The sequence below is a fragment of the Gymnoscopelus microlampas genome (assembly GCF_963454915.1).
Source record: "Gymnoscopelus microlampas genome assembly, chromosome: 4".
Lineage (NCBI taxonomy): Eukaryota > Metazoa > Chordata > Actinopteri > Myctophiformes > Myctophidae > Gymnoscopelus > Gymnoscopelus microlampas.
Window position 1 is genome coordinate 48,834,052 of NC_139941.1, and position 18,587 is coordinate 48,852,638.

Below are 18,587 nucleotides of genomic sequence, written 5' to 3' on the forward strand. Positions count from 1 at the left end.
TCTGCTCGACAGCAAGGATATGGTAAACCAACTCCTTTCCACCAGTGTTGATTCCGCCGACTGAAACTATAACGAAAAATGTTGACTACCTTTTATCACTGACGAAAACTAAATAAAAACTATAAGCTATGATGACTAAAACTAAGAATAAACGATATTGACAATTTCGTCAACAAATAAAACTAGACTAAAACGTTGTTAGTGAGGGACTAGTGGAGAAGAGATCCAAGTAATTTTACGTTTGGTTGCACTCGGGTGTTGCGCTCTGAAAATAGCAGATCTACAAGCTCACAACGCGTCGCCCTGCGACGCGTTGTGAGCTTGTAGATCAGCTATTTTCAGCATGCAACCAAGTGTAAAATCAGCCATTACGACACCATCAAGGCATAATACAATACATTTTAGTCGACTAAATCAACTGTAGATTCAGTCGACTAAAATCTTATGATATTTAGTCGACTAGAAAAAAACTAAAACATTTCAGATGACTAAAATATGACTAAAACTAAATGGCATTTCAAGACTATGACTAAAACTGAATCAAAATTTGCTGTCAAAATCAACACTCCTTTCCACTGCAGAGAGAGAGGAGGAGAGCATCAGGGCCTGTTGTTGGGACTGACTGACCTGCTGGCGTTGAGCTGCAGTTTCTCCTCGGTGTCGGTGAGCAGCTGCTGCAGGTCCAGATCGCTGCACTGCAGCCCAGGGACCAGCAGGCCTACGAAGGCATGGTCCTCAGAGCAGTGGTCCCCACCCGTACACTCCATACTGTGGTCCTTGTCTGTCTGCCATGAGGGGACACATAGGAGACACTGTCAGTGTCAGGTAGTGTTGCCACTTGCCAGATGGGAAGTTTTAAATGATCGTACCAGAGGCTTACAATTACCGCATTTAAAAGAAAAGTAACGTACACAGCCAAAAAATATATATCACAGGTGTAAATATGTAATTTCACAAAAATGCATTGTACTTATTGTAAGAAACAACCTTGTTTGAGACTCCTACAAGACAAAAATGCATCACATTATGGTGCGTGGAAGCAGGCAACTGCCTGGACCTTACACAAATAAAAGCCTGAAACTAAACGGGAAAGACCCTTTCGGTGTTTTTAATGCCTTCAAGTACAGATCTAGGGTCAGATTTACTGATTTACTGACTTATTTTGAAAAGCCAAACCGGATCCCGAAATCAGCAGCCAGGGAATTTAGTAAATTCACACGCTTTTTTTGTGATATGTCGAACTTATCGTACATTTGGGCATTTTTTGGAATTATTGATTATACATCGTACAGAGGGTAAAAGTATCATACAAATACGATAATTATCGTACATCTGGCAACACTGCAGTCAGGTACAGTCAGTCAGTCAGAGGACGTCGCTACAAGGACGGGGTGAAGGACTCATACTGGTTTATAGACAGTGGTGGACAAAGTCCTCAAGTATTCAAAAGTACAAATTACGACGTACATTTTCGGAAATTGTGAAAATAGCTGTGACTGGATTCACTGTTAAGGAATGTTTTAAAACTCTAAAACTCTGCGCGAGTCAAACACAACACCGGGTAGGTAAAACGATAGAAACAAAGTCATTTATTTGGGTTAACTATTCCTGGCTGCTACGCTCACACCTAGCAGCCAATCCCGTGTCGGCGGCGGCGGCGGCGGCGGCAGAGTCACACGCTCTCATACCAACATTGTCATCAGAGAGAGTCAAGTGGGAGGTAATGGAGAGTGTCACTGTCAATTTGGCTTTCTCCCCTTTCCTTCATCATCTGCACTGATTTTAATAATCCCTGTCAAACTGCAAACGGCTCACCACCCGATCCTGGATAGCTCGCCGTCGCTGCTCTGTAGCAGAACCCCTACCTGACAGGGAAAAAAAGCTCTACATTCATTTCGCTCCACACAAAAAGGGAGGCCTAGCTGTTTTTTACGGAAAAAAACACGAAAAATTATAATATGGAGATTCTACCCGACAACAACAGCTATAAAAAACAATCCGTCTTTAGTTCAGCAAATCCAACCTAAGAACTTCAGTTCAGTATGAATATACTATCAAAACAATCCATCCTCAGTTCAGTATGAGTAAACACCCTAGACCAGTGGTTCTCAAACTTTTTCATGTTAAGGACCCCCAAAATGTATTTGGCCACAGACCCCCATTTCAAAATATTTTGTTTCAGGGACGCTCATGTAACGCCCGGGATTCGAACCCGGGTCTCCCACATGGAGAGCCAACATCTTTACCGCTAAGCCAAAGGGATATCCCTATCACTCGGGGGAGATATTAGACTTTCAGGCCATCAGGCTGGGGTAGTGAACCACTCTGTTACACCCACCCCCCTTTTGACCTCCTCCCACGGGGAAACCCGATCCGGGTCACGGCACCATTGTAACGCCCGGGATTCGAACCCGGGTCTCCCACGTGGAAAGCCAACATCTTTACCGCTAAGCCAAAGGGATATCCCTATCACTCGGGGGAGATATTAGACTTTCAGGCCATCAGGCTGGGGTAGTGAACCACTCTGTTACACTCAGAAACAAAGATTTGAATATACATATTCAAAGATTTTTCAAAAACAGCAGATCTGCAAGCTCACTCTGTGCTTGTAGATCTGCTATTTTTGAATAGCCAAAGTATAAAATATGGTTAAAGTGGTTGATTGTGACACTGTATCGACACATTTTGCTGGGGACCCCCTGGTACCCCCCAAAGGACCCCTGGGGTGAGAACCAATGCCCTATACCATCCAATCCCTCTTCCGTTCAGTGATGCTCTCCTCCAAAGTGGTGGCGAGCATCTTTTCTTTAGCAAGAAGCTCAATCTCAAAGATCGACTCAACACAACAAGAGAAAAGAGGTTCAAAGCAAACAAACTTGAATGGAATAATATTCTCCTGACTGTGACATAATAACAGCATAGCCGACGAGGAGCACTCATTGTTGCATTTTCCAAAAGGAGCCGAGTGTGATAAATCTGACTTAAGTGGAAGGAGAATTACAGACTTTAGAATCTATTCCAAAAAAGAAGGGCCCGGGCCGCTGGCGTAGCAGTCCGGGCACCTAGGCTACAATGTAGCCTGACAGCGCGTTGTGGGTTCGAGACCCGATCCTGACGGCCTTTGCTGTGTGTCACTCCCCATCTCTCTCCCCATTTCCTGTCAGCCTATTGTCCTATCAACAATAAAGGCATAAAAAGCCCAAAAATTACAGTAATGAGAGTCTTCGCGTTGCTAAAGGAGAGAGAGAGAAAGAGAGAGAGAGAGAGAGAGAGAGAGGCAGGTACAGATACAGAGACAGTTCTGCTGGGTGCCTGCCTGTACATGCGTGTCTGTGTGTGTGTGTGTGTGTGTGTGTGTGTGTGTGTGTGTGTGTGTGTGTGTGTGTGTGTGTGTGTGTGTGTGTGTGTGTGTGTGTGTGTGTGTGTGTGTGTGTGTGTGTGTGTACAGTATGTGTCAGAATGCTCCAGTCAGCACGCAGCGCAGGGCCTCATTAATACACTGTACTTTGTATCATCCAGTCTCTATTGTCTTGTCATTAGCTCTTTTTCAAAGCAGATGCTGAAGGGGCCCCTGTGTGTGTGTGTGTGTGTGTGTGTGTGTGTGTGTGTGTGTGTGTGTGTGTGTGTGTGTGTGTGTGTGTGTGTGTGTGTGTGTGTGTGTGTGTGTGTGTGTGTGTGTTTGTTTCAGCACGTTGCAACGGGGGGACCACTCAGCCTAGACGCACAGATACTGTACTGAGAGACACACACACATACACACACACACACACACACACACACACACACACACACACACACACACACACACACACACACACACACACACACACACACACACACACACACACACACACACACACACACACACACACACACACACACACACAGGTTTATATTAGCACAAGGCTTTGTAGAGCTTGTATATCGGCTGATTTTCATCAATGTTTCCGGTGTGTGTGATATTGCAGCACACCCAAGTTTAAAATAGGGGAACACCCTAAATGTCTAATCATGACACCATAACACTCAACCTAAATCTTTTCTTAATTGTATACTTAACAAAAAATATATATAATTCTACCATAACAACTGACAGGAAAATGGACCTCCTCACAAGTGAAGTGTCCGTTTTATGTCTTTTTCCAAATTCCACTATAACTTGTGGGGACATCTGGTCCTCACAGGTATAGTAATACACACACACACACACACACACACACACACACACACACACACACACACACACACACACACACACACACACACACACACACACACACACACACACACACACACACACACACACACACACACACACAGGAGCGCACGCAACAGACACACGCAAAAAAAAAAGAACACATGGACACACGGCGCGGACTCACGTACTCCAGTCCCATCTCTCTGGCTGCCTCCTGTCTCGTCTACACTCAGCTCTAGCTCTATAACAACACCAAGGCCCCATTTACAGTAATGAGTTTGTCCTGAAATATTTAGCAAGCGCGTCCCCACAGGGCTGCGAGCTTTAGAGAGCCACTTAAGAGGATGTCAAGTTAAAGTCAACATTATTTTAAAGGGGGGTGCACCTAACACAGCCATCTGTGTGAAGGAAACATAATAAATTAAATAGGTAGCATTATTCAAAGATCACACGATGGCTGTTCAAACTGCGTGGAGCAGAGGAGAGCAGGGGGCGCACACAGTTCCTTCATGTACAGGCAGTGGTGAGCTGTGGATTTTTGAACTAAGGGTACTGTATTTTATGACGTCACGTGCGCGCGCACGTGCACGTGCGCAGGCATGTGCACATAGCCACTTACTAATACTGTATTCAACATGTGATTATTAATGTATTTATATTTCTTATTATTTTGTTGCATTGTTAATTTGTTGTTTTTATGTTTGTTTGAATTAATCAATTATTTTATTTTCCTTTTAGTTTTATATGAAAGCCCTTTACATAGACTCACCCACACATAAGCAGTTAAAATAATCAGACAACTTGTCTTTGTCTTGTCTCAGAGAACTGGGTCCTCTGCTAAGCGATCCCCTTCACACTCTGTAGTGCAGAGACTGTTGTCTCTCATTGTGAGAGGAATGTAACACATTCAATTCAAGTCCATGGCTTTTCTCCAGTAGCCTAATGTTATGCAAAGCAGCCAGGTAGAAGCTATTGAGAATTGTCTCGCCACTGACGGCGCGAACCTTCAGAGGCTATTGTTTAAACTTTAAGGTGTTAACGACCGCCGCTGATGGTGAGTGCATGTGGAGCACGCGCGAGCCCCCAGCCCCCACAGTCTCAGAACTAAGGGTACGCCGTACCCGCCCGTACCCCCTAGAGCTCAACCCTGTGTACAGGCACATGCAATCCTGTTGTACTCAACTGAACCTGACATAGCGTTGCCTGTTAGCTTTAGAATCGCTTTTTTAAGATGTTACTGGTTGACTCTGTATGGGTGTCAGGGCTTGCCACTATATGAGGTCTCAGAGGCACTTGCCCGTTGGGCAAGTATAGCAAGGAGTTGATTTTAACCCTATAAGACCGGGAACGCATCTGTGTCACTTTTTGATTTGAGCTAAAAAGCATTATTTTACACTTTGGCTATTCAAAAATAGCATTTTGAAGAATTATGAAAATGTGTGCAAATCTTTGAATATATATTGTTTTAAAGCGAACATTTTTAACTCAAATCTTTGCTTCTGGGGGGTCCCTGGAACAAAATATTTTGAGATGGGGGTCGGCGGCCAAATAAATATAATTTGGGGGGTCCTTGACATGAAAAGGTTTGAGCACCACTGATATAGAAACATACATTTCTTCAGAATACTGTTGGGATTTAGAAGACATTTGTAGAATCGGCCTCAGGTCTTATAATGGGTTAAGAAAGTGTTTAAAAGGGGAGAAATTGGATGAATGAATTGGATGGTTAATTTACATTTTTTTTGTTTGTTTTTGTTTTATTTCCTTGTTCTATCATTCTTTGTTCTCTCATGTTTTATTTTTTTTCTCCTCATTTATATTTTGATGAATCATGGTGGTGATGCACTGGTTGGTAGCCATTGGACATAGCATCTATTATTTGATTACTTTTAATTGTAGAAAGGAGCAGGTATAAATAAGATTTATCTTCTTCCTGCTCCTTTTCATTTAGGGAATATGTAAAACGTTAAAAAAAAAGAAACGTAAATGAATGTAATCGTGTAAACCATTAATGAAAAGCGAAAAAAAGAAAATGAAATGAAATAGGTCATGTTCTACTTGCCCACAGGTCATGCCCACTTGCCTGAAAAGTAAATTGTCGCACATTTGCCCGATCGGGCAACCGGAAAGCAAACTCCACCTGCCCGAAAGTTTTATTTACTTGCCACGGGCAGTTGGGCATCCGTGTCAACCCCTGGGTCTGTCCTCTGCGGGGTCTTTTTTTCAGTTGTTTCGGGTACTTGGTTCCTTACAAAGGGGACACACACATTTGCAGGGAGGGGACCCAGGCTATCTTTTAACCACTTAAACCAGTGGTTCTAAAGCTTTTTCATGTCAAAGACCCCCAAAATTATATGTATGTATTTGGCCGTGGACCCCCATCTCTTAATATTTTGTTCCAGGGACCCCAAGAAGCAAAGATTTGAGTTGAATTAAAAAAATATACATATTCGAAGATTTGCAAAAGGTTTTCATGATTTTTCAAAAATAGCAGATCTACAAGCTCGTAGTGCGGCACTCGGTGCCACGCTATGAGCTTGTATATCTGCTATTTTTGAATAGCCAAACTAAGTATAAAATATGGTTAAAGTGGTTGAAATGATTGGATATACATGGACCCCTGGGGGTCCCCGGACCCCACTTTGAGAACCAAAGACTTAAACAACATATACTTCATTGACAGGGTCCCCGAGGGTCCGTCATTTGCCGACTCTTTTTTTCCCGCCCTCTACACCAAATCTCGATCAAAATAGTCGATCCACAAGCTCACAGCGCGTAGATCGGCTAATTTTCTAATGCAGCATCGCCATCTACCTATTCATGTCTATGTTGTCCTGTTTTTAACAGCTATTTAAGGCCTGGCTGTTATAGCTTGTTCTCTCTCTCTCTCTCTCTCTCTCTCTCTCCATTTGACCAGCAACATGTTGTTTGCCTTTGTTTAGCTTCGGGTCTGTTTGCTTTATGTTTTACATTTACAACACCTTGTACACACCATAAAGTCCATCTTGTTTTACAATAAACCGTGAACACCTTTTTGCCATTGAAACCATAGACAGTAAAAAGAAAATGACAAAGTTGCGCCCCCAGACTCTACAGACCGTAAATGAAGCCTATTTTTCAACAATTTCAAATCCGCCATCTTTCTATATCGCGTCATATCCTATGTGCACGGAAATTAATGCTATTGGTTGGGACCAGAGCGGGGGTGGGGAATGAATGCTATTGGTTGTGTAGCTTGTCAATCAAATCATCACAAGGTAGCCACGCCCCTCCTACAGCATACCCTACGTTATCATCAATGTTAAAATAAATGGGACCATAATTTACCAAAACGCACATCATGGTGATTGAAAGAAGACTTTAAACTAGCGACTGGAAGCATATAGTAATTATGACAATGTTTATTAAGGTAATTAAATCAAGTCTAAAGTTCGGCAAAAACCCACCCACTTGAATGGAGAAACAATCTTGTTGACACCAGCAGGGGTAAAACAGCAAAAGCACAGGCCATTCACGTGGATTTCCTATATTGACTCAATTTCAAAGGCGGATGCTGGGCCCTTGATTGAAACCCACGTGTCTCCCATTTTTGCCACGACTCATCATGAGTCGTGGCAAAAGTCATTGAGTAGATAGTTCAAAGCATGAAGTTTGGGGTTTCCTTATCTCGCCCTGGCAGCTGTGCCACGCAGCCACTAACGTCACCACAGCCCCCTGCCACTGTGTGCCACGCTATAAATACTGCCTGCAAGTCACAGCACAGGATTGTCTAAGGCAGTGGTTCTCAAACTTTTTCATATCAAGGACCCCCAAATTGAAACTTATTAGCCCGCGGACCCCCATTTGAAAAGATAAGCCAGGGACCCCCCTAAGAGAAGATTTTTACGGCTCTAGCAGTGATTCTCAACAATTTTAATTTCAAGGACACCCAGTTTGACATGCATTAGAGGCTACGGACCCCCATTTAATGGCATTTCTATCTCTGAGACCCCAATTCATATTGTAAAATCAATGTTAATGTAACTCTGAGAGTGTACAAATGGAACCAAATGGACCCGTTAGGGTCCATTTGGTTCCATTTGTACACTCTCAGAGTTACAGACTCATAAGGGTCCATTTGGTTCCTATTCATCATTTAGCTGGGGACCCCCTGGAACCCCCTCAAGTACCCCTGGGGGTCCCCGGACCCCACTTTGAGAACCAATTGTCTAAGGTATGATGCCTTCTTACACTTTTACTATTCATTCGCCTACTGTTTAAATAAGACAAAAACCTGAGAACCAACACCATAGTCATTGGTCAGGTCAACAACAACTGAGTCTGATCCCCTCACAGGTCAAAGCAGCTATAGTCAATTTAAATATTAGGTCAGTTATGTTACTAGAATGGCTGTGTTATTAGTACATTTCATGTATTCCAAATACACATGAAATGTATGTAATATCACAGCCATCATAAGTATTACATACACATTGGAAACATGGTGCATATTCTTTGTTTTTGTTGCATAAACACAAGAGCATAGTAGGCTACAGTCTTATTTATCAATAAAGTTTCGAATAACTGTAGGCTACTGCAAATCCATAAAAAAAAACACAGTGTCAATATCATGAACATGCTTTTGTAATTTAACCAGTGGTGGAAAAAGTACTCACATGTTTTACTTAAGTAAAAGTATCAATACTGAAATGTAGAAGTACTCTGTCTGGTGTTCAAAATGTACTCGAGTAAAAGTACAAAAGTATTGGTATCAAAATGTAAAAAAAAGTAAAAGTACTGAAATGTTTGAAAATAGCAGATCTACAAGCTCACAACGTGTCGCGATGCGACCTGTTGTGAGCTTGTAGATCGGCTATTTTCAAATAGCCTAGGTATAAAATAGGACTAAAGTGGTTAATGTATGTTTTGTAATAAATTATATCTGCAAAATAACTAGTAACTAAAGGTTTCAAATAATTGTAGTGGAGTAAAAGTACAATATTTGTCTCTGAGATGTAGTGGAGTAGAGAAAAGTATTGAAAATGGGAAATACTCCAGGAAAGTAAAAGTGGCTCAGAATTGTACTTAACTGCAGTACTTGAGTACATGTACTTAGTTACTTTCCACCACCACTGAATTTAACTGTAAGGGGTTGACAGACAGCTCTCATAAACAGACAGGAATATCAGTTCAAACGTTCATGCCTTATCTGTTCTACTGTAGTAATTCTTCTAAAAGATATATTTTGTTAACAGCCTACCTTGACTTGATCCCAAGAAGCTCTCCTCACTTCGTCTGCCTCTTAAATCCAATATTATGCCATGATTCCATTAACATCCAGCTGGAAAGATGTAGTCCCTGTACCACACACACAACAACATAGGATAATTATAAGGTTTATCTCCAGACAGCTAATTATTGGGAATATCTGGAGGTACAGATACATAATAGATTTAACACAGCAGTGGTGTGTCGGTTATTAATGATATAAAGTAGTTTGTAAAGAGGTAAAGAAGGGATTATCAGTGACAGCATGGACGGTATTATCGTTGCAACGTTTTCCTCAACATGAATAGAAAACAAACCATAATGTTATGACGTCATAGGCTACATTGTAACGGTTAGATCATGTCACAATGTATCCTCCTCATCATCAGAGACGTGTTTCTACCGCAGCGCGTTTAAATGCCAGCAGTCTGGTTACTGTAACAATAGTGACTGTTGTGTCCATGACAACCACCCGGAAGAGACTGACAGGAAACACTTCCGCTTGGAGAGGAACAGTTCAACGTGCTCATGTACACAGGGGCGGGGGATTCCATCATTACATTCTATAGACATAGAGATTTTCAGCTCAAATCCTTCAACAATGTTGAATATGTGTATAATATTATTATGATTACACTATGTTCATGTCTTTTTGCCAGCCCAGACCTCGATTAAAGCTTAGTATTGAATGTAAAATGTGACCAAACCCCCCTCTTGTTGTGATTAGTGATTCCCTCCGTAGATGTTGTGACGTGATAACGTAAGACGCGTTGCGTGCTTCTACTGACCACGTGACACAGGCCAGCTGTTGGTTTGTCTGAATTTAGCGCGGCAGCTTTGGAGCGGTCTGTCTGTGCATGTTTGTTGTTCTGTTTGTTTATCAGCTGATGGGATTCAGATTCAACACGTTAAAGGTACTTCAGTCATTTGTTTTCTATACGTGATTTCAATTGCCACGTTAACACGAGTCTAATAAGGACGGCAGTGGCTCAGGGGTAGAGTGGCCGGGTAGAGTGTATTGGAGAACCGTTAGGTTCCCAGTTCGATCCCGGGCTGGGGCGCCCTAGAGTAAGCGTCGAAGTGTCCTTGAGCAAGACGCTGAAACCCTGATTGCTCCCGATGAGTAGGTTGGTGCCTTGCATGGTTTGGCATCATTTACCATTTAGTACGCGCGATGCTGTCGCTCGCCGACATGAACTGATCCATCCATTAATTTGGAAACTGAAACTGTAAAATAGCTGATTTGCTTCAGGCATTAGTAAGTTGTAGCTCCGTGTGTATTATTACTAATATCTCCACATTTCCACGAGTTTCACGTGGACAGTGGACCATAATATTTCCTCCAGTGAGCACATAAACGTACATGTACAGTATATGGGGCTAATAGCCTTGATACAAGACTGTCATATGACAGCCATGGATGATCTTCAAAATGGTGTTTGCACTTTCTCCCTTTTTGGTCCGTACATCTACTTAACGTTCTGATTTCAAATATAATGTGCTTACCCCATGGCCACGGTCACGGATGTTACACTTATGCTCGGGTCCTCAAAAAAGTAACCGTAGATTCCGTATTCTTTAATAAAAAGCATTTTAATCCGATTGGTGGCCATTTTCTCCGTATTTCCGCTGTATGCTTTTGACTACGTGATCCTACCGGTTGGGAGGTGTATTGCACTCGGATACGTTATAACTCTATGAGAAAATGGCCACCAATCAGATTAAAATGCTTTTTATTGAACGATACGGAAGATACGGGTACTTCCGAGGTCCCGTACATCATTGTAACATCCGTTGCCATGGGGTAAGCACTTTATATTTGAAATCTCAACGTTTATGTAGATGTACGGACCAAAAAAGGAGAATATGCAAACACTATTTTGAAGTTCATCCAAGCCTGTCATAATATATACGGTATGACCGTCTCGTATCAAGGCACACAATAGACAGATGCGTTCCGTTTGTTGCGGGGCAACCTGGGAACCTATCGACAATTAGTGACATAATGCCCCCCCCCCCATTTCATGGATGCATAATAATGTCACTTGTTGGGTGTGTTTAATCCAGGTGATTGACTTATCGTGATTGTGGGCGTGGACGAGGTCAGGTGAGGAGGGAGGAACATAGTTCTAGGTGAGTAATAGATTGAGTCATTCAAATTCAGGCATTTAGCAGATGCTCTTAAATCCAGAGCGACTTAAGTAAGCAAGGAAAACACGAGGTAATGCATCATATATCATATGCATAGAAATAGTAATCGAGGATCATAGGTAAACCAAGAACCTACCATCAGTCTAAACAGTATAATAAAAAAAACAACAATCTGTACAACTAATGAAAACAAAACCGTTTTAGAGACTGTTGCAATGGTGTGGACTGCTACTTTTGCTGTTTTTTAATTTGAATCCTTAAAAGTAACAGTTTTGGACATACAGTATGAGGTTTCCACCGGACAGAGATGATATTCTTAAGTAACTTTTTGAATATATTGCACTTGAGTAGTTTCAGTACAACATGCTTTTTTTCTCACCTTTACTCATGTTTGTTAAGCAAAGGCTTGTAAATTAGTGAGTGAAAGTAAAATGTTTACACACACCACACACACAGCAGAGACGGTTACATGGCGGCTTTCCGACATGTCGCCTTTCCGACGTTAACGAACCCTATACCTAAACCTCACCCTAACCCTAACCGCACGCGGAAGCCACTAGTCGGAGTGGCGAGATGTCGGCGTGGAAGACGGTTACCAGCAGAGACAAGGCAGCTGGCTCGAAAGTTATAAAGGACTTTGATTTAAATGTATAACAAGCAGCACACCCAGCCAGGCTGGGCTACACGTGTGTGTGTATGTGCAGGGAATTGCTGAAAATGAGTACTTGTGCTCGGCTGCTACCCTGGGTAAATATAGAACAAAAACAAAGTAACGTAAGCTTGTTTATTAGCATTTTTGCCACGGTCTATGTGATCTTTAGTGCCAATTGCAGTCTGAAGTATAATTTCTGCGCATACTAGTTTTGGTGTGTGGCTGACTGTCTACATCCCCGGGTATGGAGAACTAGTGGAAGAGGGAAATGACATCAACCTTTCCACTCTTGTCCCTTAGGATGGTGAACCCTAAACGAGTGTTCCAGATCTCTGGGATCAAGATTGGCTCCAAAATGGGGAAGCTGGTCCATGGAATCAAGAAGCTTGGGGGAACGTACGTTGGATGCAAGGTGAGTGAAACCATTTTTTTTACTGACTTAAAGCAGCATAGATTGCAGTTAAACTCATCATGGTGGGAGCTTGTCTTTCACAAAGAGAGATAAGAGATTCAGTGTCCAGTTGATTGATTCAGGCGCCAAAGACAGTACATCAGTTAGGAACAGGCTACAGGACAGGGAGCTACACAGACCTTCATCACCTCCTCCACCCCTTCCAAGGTAGTCCCCACGATGGACTAGCTTTCCTGAACAGGTTGCTTGTGTCCCTGGGATTAATATACCCCCCCCCCCCCCCCCCCGCCCGCATGCAATTGCATAAAGAGAGAGCTAGCCATTGAAGATTGCTAGAACACTTACAGCATCCTGTTACACAACAGATTGATAGAACATCTGCAGCACCCTGTTACACACCAAAGGACCTCAGCTAACCTAAAAAAGAACCATCTACTTGCAGTAGAGAGGGCATCAGGGTTGTCAGTCCAGTCCAATTGGACTAAGCTTGTGTTCAGTAAGGTATTGTGAGGTACACACACACCACAATGTAAAGTTCTGCAATTTTCCTGCAGGAATATGGTTTAAAAGCTACGACTTGTTGTCTGTCTCTCCATCATGTCCCTTCAATTTGTAGTTGTTTTGTTGATTTTGTCACCTAGTTGGAAGTATGAAGAACAGCAGGAACAATGTTACTAAAACATCATAAATCGCCTAATAGGACTTGACCATACATATTATTTCAGCCGTGACAGCAGGGATTGACACCAACGGTTGCCCGACTGCCCATGGCAAATGAATAAAAACAATCGGTGTGTTTGAGTGGGGAAGCAACTGTCTTTAGTTTAGCTATAAACACAAGATGTATGTGGAATTTAAAATAAGTCTTATCTTATAGCTATTGAGGTATGTCCATATCGCACAGCCCCAGAATTTGCGAGTAAAGTATTTAAAAAAAGAAAAAAATGTCTGAGGGCAAGTTGCCTCTGAGACCTCGTAGTGTCAACTCCATTGTACTTGTCTTGAATCCATGTGATTGTCTTCCAGGGCTACGTGGAGAAATGTACACATCTCATCGTCCCCTGGGTGGTGTACTCTGAGAAGTTCATCGCGGCCTGTGCAGCGGGTGAGTGATGACAATGAACCACTTGAATGCTAGTGTCCCTATTCTGGCAATGTCATAATTTAGGCGTACTTATAGGCCAAGGGTTCCCAAACTTTTCAGGCCGTGACCCCCCCCCCCCCCCCCCCCCCCCCAAAAAAAAAGCATATTTTAACTAGGGACCCGCCACCCTGACAAGCACTTGGAATAGCCTCTATGCACAGCAGCCATATTAACACTTCCTTCACAGGTGTTACCAATGATACTAATGAAGGCTCTGTTCCAGAGCCTTCTATTAGAGAGTTGCGCCAATGAGGGGTCAGAAACAGCGTCGGTCACGTGGTTCATGTAGCTGGAAATAGTGACAAGGAGCCGTCGATTTCAATGCATTCCATGAACTTCCGGTTTTGGGATTTGTCACTATTCGCCAATGTATGTGTATGTAGAAGACCTGGCCCGAAGAAGCGAACGGAGTTGGCGTAACTCTCTAATAGATGGCACTGCTCTGTTCCATTTAGTGTAGCACAGTGGTTTCCACGACCCCCATAACTCTGAGAGTGTACAAATGGAACCAAATGGACCCATAAGGGTCCATTTGGTTCCATTTGTACACCTATCAGAGTTACAAACCCATAAGGTGCCTTTTGGAAGCCCATGAGGGTCCCTGGACCCCAACTATAGACCCACTGGTGTAGCAGTGTTTCCAGTGAACCAACATGCACAATATCAGCACCCTGACTCTGTTTGATCAGAATGGAACAGAGCCTTAATTAGTATCATTGGTAACACCTGTGAATGTCTTCAGCCTATTGTAGGAGTTGAGGCATTACATTTAGTTTGAGTTGGTACCACAGATAAATATTGTGAAAGCTTGTTGTAAGCTTGTAGTTTCTGTTTTATGTTCTGAGAATAGATTGTGTGTTGGGGAGGGAGAGAATTGAGTCATGGGTTCAGAATCGACTTAATTGTCACATCACAGGTTGTGTGATGAAATTGGGTGAAATTTGTTCCATCGTTTTTGTTATTTTTTGTTTTTGAGAAAGGGAAGAATAAGAAGGTGGGGAAGAGGTGGACAGAGATCAATAAAACAACAATATATTTAAGAATATTCATGTAATATTGGGTTGGAATACAACATTTTAATACCTAACCTAAACCATTTTAAGGCCACAAAGTTATACTATTTTTTTCCTCCTGTATCGTATCGTCTGTCGGGTGGAAACCTCATATGTCCAAAACTGTATTACATTTCAGGATTCAAATAAAAAATCACACCTGTGTGAAGGTAGCGGCGCCTTTGATATATTTTGTCATAGATATGTGTTTCTACTAGAGAAACAATATTAAAAGGCTTCCAGTGGCACTAAATAGTGCCATTGGAAGCGAATCACCAAATGCATTCCAAGGTAAGTGGCAAAAACTGATCTGTCATAGCTGATAGAGTGGGTACCTAAAAAATAAACTTTAGGTACCCACTCTATCAGCTTCTATCTTCGTAGCTTTTTGTAGCAGATATACAAACTTCGCGCTCTATACCTTTAGGTATAGAGCGGATATTAGCCCTCTATACCTGGCTTTTGCGTCAACGTTCTGATTGGTCAGGCTCGCCAAGGTTCTGATTGTCAACGTTCTGATTGGTCACTATTCATGACATCATAGTGATGTCATGAATAGTAACATAGTGATGTCATGAATAGTGACCAATCAGAACGTTGACGGACCTGACCAATCAGAACGTTGACGGACCTGACCAATCAGAACCTTGGCGAGCCTGACCAATCAGAACGTTGACGGACCTGACCAATCAGAACCTTGGCGAGCCTGACCAATCAGAACGTTGACGCAAAAGCCAGGTATAGAGGGCTAATATCCGCTCTATACCTAAAGGTATAGAGCGGCTAGCGCCGCTAAAAAAATGGCAGAAGTATCAGATCTACAAGCTGTAGATCTGATACTTTTGATGCTTTTTGTGTGATACTGTAGTACAGTGGTTCTCAACCAGTGGTCCTTGAGGGGGTTCCAGGTGGTCCCCAGCTAAATGATGGAGAGTTGGTAACCAAATGGACCCTTATACTGTAGTTAACTTATACTAAGTTAAGTTGTTGTTAAGCATCTGCATTATTTAATTAAATGTTATTTTGATCAACGCCTGTTATCTCCTATGCAAGTTTTGGGTCTGAGAGTCTAAATCTCACCAAATGGTGGTCTGTGGCTCAAATGCCGAATAAATGATGGTCCTTGAGGTGAAAAGGGTTGAAAAGCACTGCTGTAGTATGATCAAGTCATTTACAAAAGAACACAAAAAGTTAAATTATGGAGATGGGAGGGTTTCTGCCCCGACAGCCACGATATCGTCCTGTATTCCATGATATAACGTTTCCTCCCCTCTGTACCAGGGAGGTGGGTCTTGACCCCCGACTACGTGACGGACAGTTTCAAGAACGGCTCGTGGCTGGCGGAGGAACCGTACGAGGTGCCAGTTTTCCCCCCAGGAACCCCGGTAGCTTTCTATCCTACCAGGCCGTGGAGGGAGAAGGTGAAGGCCGGGGGGCCCCAGGACGGGGCCTTCAGGGGATGGAGGGTTGTCCTCAGGATCCGAGAGGTCTCCCGTAGAGACATGTTCTACAGGTAACTCACCCCCCCCCCCCCAAACAAATTAGAGAAGCCATTACTAAGTAACTAGCATGAAAATACTATTCTTTTAGGCTTAATAGTCTAAATGTTAACTTTCATTAATTCCAGTGCATTCATTCCAGTGCTGTCATTAATTGACTTACTGTAGTGACTTTACAGCAGACATTTATAATGATGTTTCACAAATATATATATATTGTTTTATATATAACATTGGCTTTCAAGATCCATGTTTTAAGTTGCAAGTTGTGGTTAGTCCTAACAATCATGAAGAAAGAAGAAGAAAGCATTTCAAACTGCTTTTAAAATATTAAATATTTGACATTTCTCTGTTTTTCCTTTAGGGTTCTGAAAGCTGGAAAGGCCATAGTGTGCACGCAAACTCCTCCCTCTCACAAAAGCATCACCCATGTGTTTGTTAAACCGTCGTCGGAGATCCCAGAGAGACACGGGGAACCCTGCTTCCCTGTGTCACATATAATCCATTATCTATTTGGGGTAAGATCGGTTAAAACCCTGTATACTTAGTGAACCTGTCGCAATCCTATATTAAAATAGGCTAATGGGAGGGCTGGCTGGCAGACGGGCGAACCTCTGACGTCATTCTGACTCAGCCATAAACAAACCAATATACAACTGCCTACAAATACCTTGCCATACCTAACCAATGTACGAGCTCACACCGCTTTGTGTTGCGTTGTGAGCTTGTAGATCTGCTAATTTCGGGCCAATGTACCCCTCAGAACAGTGGCTAACCACAGGAACCCTAGCGTCTATTCTCGGTGAAAATAGGCAATGCAGAGACGGGACATTCATAGAATTTCCACTAACTAATCGCGTTTTAGTGCTAGAAGAGTTCAGTGTTAATTGTAAGAGTAGCACCTTGTCGTCATTGACAGTCGTCCTTGTCTTGTCTTTTGACAGGACGATGAATGTGATGAAAGCAGAGAGTCACTGGACACTCTACTTTACGACGCTGGAGAAAATGACTCGTCGGACGCAGAAGAGTTCGAACTCAAATCGGGGCTGGGAACGGTGATGAAAGCTTGCTCTCTTAGCAAGGAGGTGTGTGTGTGTGTGTGTGTGTGTGTGTGTGTGTGTGTGTGTGTGTGTGTGTGTGTGTGTGTGTGTGTGTGTGTGTGTGTGTGTGTGTGTGTGTGTGTGTGTGTGTGTGTGTGTGTGTGTGTGTGTGTGTGTGTGTGTGTGTGTGTGTGTGTGTGCAATGTATTTTATGCTTGTTATACCTGTTCCTCACAGGATTCACACTGTAATATATCGTTGCTGTCGAGCAGAAACCTCGCATCTCCATATTTTAACTTGTATGACTTTTTTTTGTAAATTAACACCCTACTTGATCATACTACAGTGTCACACATAAGCATCAAAAGTAGCAGATCCACAAGCTCGAAACGTGACACGAAACGACGCGTTTTGAGCTTGCAGATCTGCTACTTTTGATGCTTTTGAAGCCTGAAAAGTAACAGTTTTTGACATATGAGCTTTAATTCCACCTGACAGAGACGATATTTAAATTCCATACAGTTGTACTATTTGTTTTGTTTTCAAATTCAAAGCACTTTGAGAGCGTACTTGGTTCCATTTGTTACACTCTCAGAGTTTAATAGACCCGTAAGGGTCCATTTGGAACCCCCTTCTCAAGGAACCCTGATGGGTTCTTGGACCCCCCCCCCCCCACTTTATCCAAGTCTGTTCTGGTTCCATTTATTCCAACTATTGTAAGAGGAGATTTTTTTTTTGATTTTTTTGTGGCTTTTATGCCTTTATTGATAGGATAGTAGGAGAGAGATGGGGAGTGACAGCAGCAGCAAAGGCTGTCGGGATCGGTACTCAAACCTGTGACGTCAGGCTTTTTTGGTGCCTGGACCGCTACGCCAGCTGTCCAGGCCGGAGAATGTTTTGTGGTCTTGATAAAAGGTTTGTCTTGTCTATGACAGGACCACAGTGGAGATGCGTCAGACTTAGAGGAGTCGGAGGAGTACGAGGAGGACTTCTCTAAACTGGAGGAGCACGAGGAGGACTTCTCTAAACTGGAGGCAGAGCTGCTGATGTATGCTCTCACAATCGAGGTGTGTGTGTGTGTGTGTGTGTGTGTGTGTGTGTGTGTGTGTGTGTGTGCATGTGTACCAGTGTTGATTTTGACAGCACATTTAGTTTTAGTCATAGTCTTTTGAATAAAATTCTGTTTAGTTTT

The 18,587-nt window shown here is 42.7% G+C and overlaps 2 protein-coding genes across 2 annotated transcripts in view; one reads left to right on the forward strand and one right to left on the reverse strand.

Annotated features, from left to right (window-relative positions):
• kiaa0825 (KIAA0825 ortholog) overlaps positions 1 to 9,818 on the reverse strand; it is a gene marked incomplete at its 3' end in the record, with an annotated part of 226,214 nt that extends 216,396 nt beyond the window's left edge. Inside the window, exons 1-3 of the mRNA XM_084055537.1 lie at positions 9,763 to 9,818; positions 9,438 to 9,518; positions 628 to 785 (exon numbers count right to left, since the gene is read on the reverse strand). Coding sequence (XP_083911663.1) covers positions 628 to 767 — 140 coding nt within the window. The 5' untranslated portion in view covers positions 768 to 785; positions 9,438 to 9,518; positions 9,763 to 9,818. The remainder of the gene's footprint in view (positions 1 to 627; positions 786 to 9,437; positions 9,519 to 9,762) is intronic.
• Positions 9,819 to 11,531: 1,713 nt separating this feature from the next.
• The window catches only part of slf1 (SMC5-SMC6 complex localization factor 1), a 52,658-nt gene continuing 45,602 nt past the window's right edge, over positions 11,532 to 18,587 (forward strand). Inside the window, exons 1-7 of the mRNA XM_084054049.1 lie at positions 11,532 to 11,578; positions 12,549 to 12,660; positions 13,687 to 13,765; positions 16,138 to 16,369; positions 16,720 to 16,873; positions 17,300 to 17,410; positions 18,331 to 18,462. Of these exons, the coding sequence (XP_083910175.1) occupies positions 12,550 to 12,660; positions 13,687 to 13,765; positions 16,138 to 16,369; positions 16,720 to 16,873; positions 17,300 to 17,410; positions 18,331 to 18,462 (819 nt within the window). The 5' untranslated portion in view covers positions 11,532 to 11,578; position 12,549. The remainder of the gene's footprint in view (positions 11,579 to 12,548; positions 12,661 to 13,686; positions 13,766 to 16,137; positions 16,370 to 16,719; positions 16,874 to 17,299; positions 17,411 to 18,330; positions 18,463 to 18,587) is intronic.